We start from the raw sequence: 9821 nt of genomic DNA on the forward strand, positions 1-9821 counted from the left end.
ATATATCCAGCCTTCACAATTCCCTGTGGCAACTATTTCTGGTACCTGGGCTATCTTGGGAATCTGGGTCACTTGCAGTGTGTGCACATTATCTTAGGCAGCTGTTCAAGGCTGTCTTGCCTTACTCAGCTGGCTGTGTAGACTTCTTTGCAGCAGCCTAGTTCGTAGTTGGTCTTGGGGAGTTGAAACATGCCAGTTTGGTACAAAAACTCTTTGGAGAATATACGCTGGGCATGAAAGGAAAAGACCAAACCTCAGCATAGTTTCAGAAGAGGCTGAACAGCGATGTAACGGAAGGGAGTTGGCAAACAGCTGCTTAGTTTATAAAAGTAACCAGGCGGTAGAAGGGTGTCACAGATCAGATGGGTAGTACGAAAAGGCAGCGATTACTGCTCGGTACAGAAACTGCTCATTGGATCTCATTGGGTTGGGGATTCAGTGAGAGATGTGGCCAAATGGGAAGGTGGCAGTCTGGGTACAGCTGCAGGTGCCTGCAGTTTAAGAAAATGAATGGGAGGATTAAGGATAAGTTACTGAGTTTAAGGGAAATGCTCTTGGTCCCACCACAAATGATTTCTGTCTTTCATTGTTCTTTTTCGGTTTCAGAAGATAAATGGTTTATGGAAACTACTTTCTAGCCAATGCTTCCAGAGTAATGCTTTTGAGACTTGTTTTTTTTCAGTTGTGTGCTAGACCTCAGTGTTGCATAAGATAGTGGGTTCAGTTAGTCTAAAATGGAGTAGAAAACTAGATAATGTTTAAATTGTCAGCCTCAAGCGAGGGCAACCTTACCGTAAAGAGCGGTGTCAAAGCTTACTGTTGTGTAACTGTGAAGGCACGTACGACTACCACTTAGAAGCCTGTGGTTATTGCAGCATAGGGGATTTGTGAAGATACTTCTCGCCAGCAGTTTGGTAGTTAAGGTGTCATTAACCCAAATCCACTGCAGTGTTCTAGCAGCTGTCTTTGAAACAATTCCAGTGAGACCTTTTGTAAAGTTCTTAAATTTTAACGGGGGTCAGAATAAAGAATGCTTTGAGTAATGTGTTCTTACTTGTCTCACTGTTACCTTCATAAAGCTCTTCCACAGGAAGGAGGAAACCTGAAAGATCTTGATTGCTGGCTCCCTTCAGTAACTCTTTCAATCTTTTTCATAATCTAAGAGGGAGGGGACACCAAGTTGTATTGAAATGCAGGGTAGTTCTTCGCATCACAAGTTCATTGCCACGGATCGTTTTGAGCTTTAAGTAGATGTTACGGATATGCATGCAGGAGACTATGGAATCTTTGGGTTCAGTCAAATCCTTTCAGATTAATGAAGTTATAGACTGAAAAAATACGGTTTGTTGGCCTTCTCAATGCCTGTGGGTATTTACCCTTAGTGATAAGGCTCTTGCGCTGAGAAGTATCTTCGCTCACAAACTGCAGGCTCGCCCGAGGTATCCAACCTAAATGATTCCATGATTGTATTGCACAAACATAAGTGAAAGATGCGATTGCTTACACTTTCACTGATGGTAAAGGTCAGAACCAAAATAAACTATTTTGAGTGTTCAGAGCACATGTATAGGGCGTACTGTACAGCGTGTAATCTGCTGTGTGTTGTTTGGCAATGGGTCAGTATGGAGGTAGGGATGCATTTTTTCCTGTGCTAGCAAGCTTGTGCAGCACTTCGGCTGAATTCTTTTGTGTTTTTTCTTTTTGGGGACAAATTTCAGGACTCCCCAGGGGGTAATAAAAATGCAGGAAGGGGATCGTAATGGATTCAGTTTTGTCCTAATCAAACTGCAGTGGCACTGTGTGGTTTACTTGCATTCAACTGAGCGTGATAAGAGCAAGGTGATGCAGCTGAGTCCCAGAGACAGCTTCCTCCAGGCAGCTCACAGGACAGCAGAATCGTGAAAAAACATCAGTCATTTTCTATCTGCATGACATTGATTAATTGTTCAGAACTGCCTTTCTGTTATTTGGTTGCACTGCTGTTGTTTGCTTTGACCCTCGGAAAAGACTGTTTAGAAAGGCAGATTTAATGTGGTTACTGCGTAAGAAATAGCTGAGAAAAATGGAATGCTTTGTTTCATTAACTGCCTTCACAAACAGAATCAGAGGGTTCTCTTCTATGAAGTCAGCTATAATTTATGAAATTATATTTAGATTTGTCTTAATGTTTTAAAGGGTAAGATCGAAGTATGGATTAATTTAAATCCTGGAATTTTAGTTCTCAGAGGCTGTTCAGTCTTACTGAATGTTTTAAAATTTGTTATTATAGGAGGTTAAAATACATCAAATAATTCATTTTGTAGCAGTTCTGAAAATCTGTATGTTCAAACTAGGTTAAACTTCCTAGGTGGAGAGAAGCTATAACACCCTTTTTTCTTTACCTTGTCCTTCTACCTGGCAAATCTGTCTCTGTTTAAATAATCTGTGAAACCAGTTTTGCTATTCTTTGCAAGTCATACTGTATTATGTCAGTCATTTGTGTCCTAATAATAAAGCTGCACAAGAATTGAAGTGGAATCTCCAATGAACCGTGAAATTGTGAGAAAAAAAAAAAAACCAAAACAAAATTATCAAAGAATGCATATATTTTTTTAGTCTTTTGTACAGTGTTGGTCCCACAGTCATTCTTGTTGAAAAGCTTTCTTTGATGTTTATACTGCAGCCTTTGACAAAATGCCCTGCATTTGTTCTGTATAATGTGGATCTTGGGTCAGTTTACTGTTTGTGGATGCAACTGAGAATTGTGCCCAGTGGAGAACTCTGAAGTTCTTACTGAATTTGAAACCAGCTTAGTTTTCAAATTGCTATTTGTTTTCATTTTAGCAATAAGAATATTGAAAATGCCAGCTTTTTAACAGAACATAAACAATGGCTTTTAAAGTCACAGTAGGTAATGAACAGCTGGGAAATGCTCTGGATCCAGTGAGTAGGAAAGTAGTAACAGTGGATGTGGCTGGTGTGAGGCGTGAAGATGAGTTGGGGCAAGGGAGGCCGAATGGAAGAGTAGCAGAGAACCTACTGCTGTAGATCATGACCATGCCCTCCTATAATGTGTTTAGTAGATTCACCTGCTTAGATGTAGTTCTTGTGGGTTTAAAATGATGGTATGAAGTGGCTCAGCAATGTGCTTCCTAAGTATTTAAAAATATAACTTAAATTGCAGGTCTTATTAAGGACTGAAAATAAATTGAGATTAGTTGGGGTTTTTAGTAACCGCAAGCAGCATTCTTCACAAAAGCATAGTGACATTAAGAGATATCTGCTTGGTAAGCTCATTAAAAACAAGACTGAAAGGCCTGTATAGGTAATACTTCCTTGCAATATGAGGCAACATCTGTATTTGTGGATTTTTCTTTTCTTCAGATGCTAGAATATTCACTGAGTGTGTAGTTTCCTAAAGATAAAAAGAATGCAGTGTGTATGTTGGCCATTAAGCCAGAGCCAGGCTATAGGAACAGAATTTGTCATTCCAGAGCTCTTGCAGTGACATGTAAGTTGCATAAAAGTTTGAGCTGGAACTCACCTTTTGAGTATCTGACTGAAGGCAACCAACGAAGACATCCCCATTCTTGTAGTCCCCCAATGTGTTATAGAAGGTGAAGGTCCTCCAACTTCAAAATGAGTCTCTTGCTGGGGCATGTCGTTTCAGATACCTTACTTGAAAATGTTAATGCTGTTGGCTTGAAGTTTTATTTTCTTTTTTTCTGACATAAATACGGTGTTATTTAAGAACTTCACACATGGTCAGATTTAAAAATTAAAAATCCATTCTGCCTTTCTGCAGTCCAGGCCATTGAATTTCACTTGTTTGTAAATAAATAAAATATAAAATACTAACCTGAAGGTATTTGGGTTCAGCTTCTGGGTTGTGTCCTGAGCTCTTTTCACGACTATGGTTTAGTTATTTTTGAATGTAACAAGCCTGAAGTCATTCCTGTGCTAATCTGAGTTTGAAGCACTCTGATGCACAATGTGCTATGAGTATTTAGGCAGCTCAAAAACCATACAAATCTAGTGACTCCTACTTAAAGGGATGTTGATACCTTCTGACTTCAGGCTTTTAGTCTAGATGCCAAAATCGGGAAGGCATTTTTCACATGTACATACTTGAAATTGCCGTGTATATAAATATTTCAAACACTGACATGTTTAAAAAGTAATCTTTTCATACATATGTAACATTAATACATTCAGTCATGTATGTCTATATCAACAAAGACATTTGCATTTGCAAGTAAGTCTGCAGTTTGCTTCCATTTCTTTGCCTCTTGATTGTTTCTCTTTCCATGAAACTGAAGACTTGAAGCTAAAATCTTCAGGTACTAGATTTACAGCCACACTAACGTTTTTGAAATTATTAGCCTCTCTCCAGTATCTAGTGGGGATGCTGTAGCCCAAATGTCGGTTATGTATGGTTTACAGAAATTTATGAAACTCTACCCCATACCTTTGCTCTGCAGCAATCTGAGGCATTTCTTTTTCTTACCCCCCTGCTTCCCAGTCAGGCACGCAGGTCTGGAAGAATCTTATGGCACTGCCCAGGGAACATGGAATTTGCTTTTTGTTGGGGCGTGGGATGGGGGTTGAGAGAAGCAGATGAAAGCTAATAAGAAACCTACATTCTCTTTAATGTTCTCCTGTACTGCTGCCTTAGTCAATTTGTTCTTAATACTCAAAAATATGAATATTGTTAATTAAAGTAGCTCCTTAAGTATCTGGAAGTCAAGAACCTTGTTGAAAGCTTGGTGTCTCAAAACTGCTTTTTAAATAAAGCTTTCAAATAAGCAAATAGTAAACCCTATGACTAGTTGGAATTGGCTATCTGTTTCAGTTTGTGTGACTTTTACATGACAGATACAAACTGGTAAGTCTTGTCTTAAATTTATATAGCATGAATCAGTTCCTAGAGCTCCTGGTAGCTATAAATCTAGTTTTCTGCTATCTTCTTGTAAGGATCTTAGGTGCAGGGAAAAAAGAAGTTAACAGCTGGGCCTCTAGAGAAATGGATTCGTTGTCCCTTCGTTTAGTCCTGTATAAAGTTTCAGAAGGTTGCATGGCTATAAAGGCTTTTCACATCTTGTCCATCGATGATGAAATGGACTGTTAGATCATGAAATTGGACTTACAGATCCACAAATAATCTCCCATCTTGTGTGTGAGAAGTAAAACATCTCTTCTTAGAGAGTATATGAAAGTTCTTAAGCCGGCACAGCACGTTTAATTTTTCTCCTCATTTATTTCAGATTCTGAAAGTGCTTTTTAAAGCTAGAAGAGACCTTTGAGTTATGTAAAGAATAAATGTGGAAGAACTTGATGTGCTCTGGAACTGTAGCTGCTGTTGGGATGGAATCAGGCTTGATTGGTGCAGGCTAGGACAAAATGTTAAACAGAAACATCAAGGCCTGAATTTCTCTAGGACAAAAGCTTTTACTTAAGTAACACCAAAAGTGAGATTTGTGCGTCTCCAGATGTCTCTCAGCTCTTCCCTTCTGTGTCAAAGCGTTCTCTCTGGTTTTAGCTGAAGCACATATATGCCAAATGTTATGGTCAAGGAAGCCTGACAGTTTGTAAAACAAAACTTGCTATTAATTATGTATATACTTGAAATACCATGAAGATTTCTGTGTTAATGTTTCTTGCCAGATAAGAACACTACCTAGTTTGAGCTTGAATGAAATGCAGCGCAAATACAAACCACATGGCATACGCAGTAGGAAGTGGAATAGGTTTTTGTGGTTACTTGGTTTTACTCAAAGTTGATAGTAGTGATGCGTTTAAATTAGGGAGCTCAGCAAAGGAATAATGCAATATTAAATTTTGTGGACTAGCAATTTTGCTTTTTTTTATACTGTCTTATTACTGCTAATAATTTGTTTGCTTCATGGATGGAAATCCATGTTCAAGAATTTAAAGGTGTTATGTATCATTTCTTGAGAAAACAAGTTGATATTTGAAGCTTGGGGGTGTGGGAGGAAATAGTGCGATGGCAGTACCTGTCTAGCTGAGACTGGTATGTGTGTAGAAATGCTAGGTAGCGATGTGCAGATCCAGCTCAACCAGTGTTGTGGTTTAACCCGGCAGGCAGCTAAACACCACACAGCCGTTTGCTCAACCCGCCACAGTGGGACGGGGGAGAGAATCGGGGGGAAAAAGTAAAACTTGTGGGTTGAGATAAAGACAATTTAATGGGACAGAAAAGGAAGGGAAAAAAATAATAATAATGAAAAAAGAATATACAAAACAGGTGATGCGCAATGCAATTGCTCACCACCTGCTGACCGATGCCCAGCCAGTTCCCAGGCAGTGGCTGTGCCCCCCTGGCCAACTCCCCCCAGGTTTTTTTGGTTCAGCATGGTGTCACATGGTGTGGAATAGCCCTTTGGCCAGTTGGGGTCAGCTGTCCTGCCTGTGTCCCCTCCCAGCTTCTTGTGCACCTCCAGCCTCCTCGCTGACAGGGCGATAAGGAGAAGCTGAAAAGTCCTTGACTTAGTGTAAGCACTGCTCAGCAATAACTGAAGCATCAGCGTGTTATCAATGCTATTCTCATCCTAAACCCAAAACACAGCACTGTACCAGCTACTAGGAAGAAAATTAACTCTATCCCAGCCCAAACCAGGACAACCAGATACAGAGAGAGGTTAATGTATCCAAGGCATACAGTGTTTTTACCCAGTCACAACTAAAATAATTGGCATATCAGCTCTTTGGGTGGGTCATCTGAGAAGTAAAGCAGCAGACATAAACTCAGCACCTCACCAGGTTTAACTGCAGTTAGTTGTCAAGAAAACATAAAGGAAACCTTTGTTGACTTGTTTAATTCTGATTAATTGGGACCAGCTTCTCGTGCAACATGAGGATACATAATGCATCTTTGCTGTCATCTTTGCTGTTGCTGTGCATGATCCAGTAATGTAAGCATAGTAATTTCCTTTTTACTTTTGCAGGAGAGGCCCTGAGAGGAAAGATAACAGTCCGCAAAAACAGAAAGGATCCACGGTCCCTCTTCATAACCCTTTCAGTGAAGGACACACAGCAGACTTACAGCATTCAGTGAAAATTCTGTGCATGTAACTTTGGGAAATGTTTAAATTTAAACGTTAGATTTAACTGTTGATAACTGTTTCTGAGTATCCAAAAATGGTAAACTCTTGGATTTAGGTATGTATATGCACACACAAGAATATAAAAAGTTCACCTAGAATTGAGAGTACTGTTTGGATGCTTTTGGACTGGGATATGGAGACTGACAAAATCAGCTTCTGCTGTGTTTCACGTGATGTGGGGAAGGCAAGAAAGATGGGTTTGGGTTATGTGAGACTGGTGGGTGAGAAAAATCAGATTAAAGTCTTGCTGTGAGAAACAATAAATACGGTCTCTCAGTATTGTTTTACTCTCCAACTGGGAAAATCCTTGTGCAATTTTTTTTTTTAGGAAAGAAGCTAAATCATGTGCCAGTGTGCCTCAACAGTAGCCAGAAAATCCCAATGGGAATAAGTTTGGAATTCCAACTGCAGGATTGCAGCAATAAAAGCTTTATTATACTTCTATAATTAAAAAGTTGTATCACATTTCAGTTACATTTATCTAAATAAATGAACCGAGTATGTTACATAATGCAGTTGCCGGTTTCCTTGTTTTCTATGTAATTGGAAATTCTTCTTTCTGTCCAGTGATGGCTCATTTGTTTGTGGCTACAGTTTTTTCTTGTGCTAGCCTATTGGAGCATAGGTGGATGGAAGTGTATATTTTAGCAGCTTTAAGAAAAACACTATGAACAAACAGCAGCAGTTGCTGAAATGGTGGATTTGGTTTGGCTGCTCGCAGAAATAGATAATGAACAGTCAAGGATTGATGTGTGTGTTGTGATGTTTAAACACTTTAAACTGCAATGGCATTGGAACTAAGTGTAACACCATGCAGTTTATGCACTTGTATGCATACATTTATGTTGAAAGTGGTTTCAAAAATGGTTTCAAGAAGCAAAGATGGCAGTGTTTCGCTAGTATCTCTGAACTGCTGTTAAAATGATGTGGAACCTTTTTTTAAAGGACTAAGACGAGAAGGAAGTTCCCTTGGAATCTGCTCAACAAAGTTTGGGTGATTGTATATTGTATAATGGGGTGAAATACTCTTTTGCCTGTAACTAAAGAGTGTTACCAGGGGTAATGGCAATTCAACAGAAAAGTGGAAACTTGTATTCCAAAAGCTGAAGTTCCCCTGCAACGCAGCACTTTTTCATACAGTGAAGTGGGCATTGAATAGGAAGTGACAGTTGCTCCAGTGCTACTATATTTTCAACTGAAAACAGACTTGTGGATTTGTATTTCATCTTACACTGCTTTTATCCTCTCTTGGGGAAACATGTGGCTTACTAATTTGCATCCAGATGATTTCCTTGGCTTGGGGGGTGGGATGGAGATTCTTTCCTGTGTGAAAACTGTTGAGTTGCCTTTAGACCCTTCAATGTGCTGATTAACATCTAGATGTTCAAGAGCTCAGCTCACATCTGCAGCTTAATGGGAATGTTCAGGTGCTGAACACCTAGTCTGGTTAACTCGTTTTAATCATCTAAATGAGGGCTTGACCACCCATATTGACACCTTGGCTATTATGTTCACCTAGTAATAGCTATGAATTCATTGCTTGCACTGATTTTTAGATCCCTCGATTTTATGCAAGACTGCACACAGTTTATAAATTCTATGTATTTTCAGAACAGGCTTGACTATAAAACCTTAGTAACAAATGAGACAACTGCACACAAAAAAACCCCAAAGATGCAAGATTTATTTCACAGCAGTATCAGACAAGCCTGAACGCTCTACAGTGATATAGATGATGCGTAAGTCTTGGTGATCTGCTGGCATTTTTCTAGCTTGGTGATGTATATTCCTTTTGAAAGCACATTGATAATCTTTGATTGTTAAAATGCCTGAGCCTGGTTATCTGAAACTCAGACTGTTCAACTCTATAAAAATCGACCTTGCAGATGAAATGCCAGCAGTTGGCATAGAGTTTGTGACAGTTATCGGTATCAGACAGTAAATGTGCAGGCTAGGGGACGGACTGCTAATGTTGTCCTTTGCCAAAAGGTGCTGTAGAAGTACAGGATATTCACAGACTGAGCAAAATTCTCATATGCTGTTCTCAGTAGTATGGCAACCAGAAGTTGGGAGTATCTGCATCTGAATTTGGTCATCTCCTACATTGTTGACTCTGGGAGCTTCACGTGTTTTTAGGGTGACTGATATTTTGAGATATTGGCATTGGACTAGATGATCTTGTTGAGGTCCCTTCCAACCTTAATTTTTCAGTACTTCTGCAAATTTTGTGTCTCTGTAAACGTTGACATGGAAGGCAAGAAAAGAAGAAAACGCAGGAGAGCAGTGCTAAAGGCACTACACAGAGTTTGTGTAGCCTTCAGTAACAGGGGACTATAAATGAAAAAATGGTTGAAAATGTGTAAAAGAAAGAGAGTAATGCTAGCTATTATAAAACAACCAAAACAAAACAACAAACTGTGTCAAGAACAGGGGATTTGGTATTATTTAACCAGAAGGAAAATGTCCTGAAAACAACTTAATCAATGTAAAGCCTGAGGAGGGTCATTTGATAAAGGTATTGGAGTTTCAAAGAACTTTAAATGCACGAGTGGGAATTGATCTAAATCCAGTGTCACACAGTGTCCTGTGGAAATAGCCCATCAATGATAAGCGACTTAGCAGTTGAGTAATACAGGATTCATCTGACAGCACAATGAGTTATTTACATTTCCTAATTGTAATTCTGATAATTAAATATTGTAGGAAATGTTATTAGTA

At 39.2% G+C, this 9821-nt stretch overlaps 1 protein-coding gene across 1 annotated transcript in view; it reads left to right on the top strand.

Moving 5' to 3' along the window:
* PRMT3 (protein arginine methyltransferase 3) overlaps window positions 1-7508 on the top strand; it is a 68103-nt gene extending 60595 nt beyond the window's left edge. Inside the window, exon 16 of the mRNA XM_075712361.1 lies at window positions 6945-7508. Coding sequence (XP_075568476.1) covers window positions 6945-7054 — 110 coding nt within the window. The 3' untranslated portion in view covers window positions 7055-7508. The remainder of the gene's footprint in view (window positions 1-6944) is intronic.
* Window positions 7509-9821: the final 2313 nt, after the last annotated feature.

The sequence above is a fragment of the Pelecanus crispus genome, chromosome 6 (genome assembly GCF_030463565.1).
Source record: "Pelecanus crispus isolate bPelCri1 chromosome 6, bPelCri1.pri, whole genome shotgun sequence".
NCBI classification, from domain to species: domain Eukaryota; kingdom Metazoa; phylum Chordata; class Aves; order Pelecaniformes; family Pelecanidae; genus Pelecanus; species Pelecanus crispus.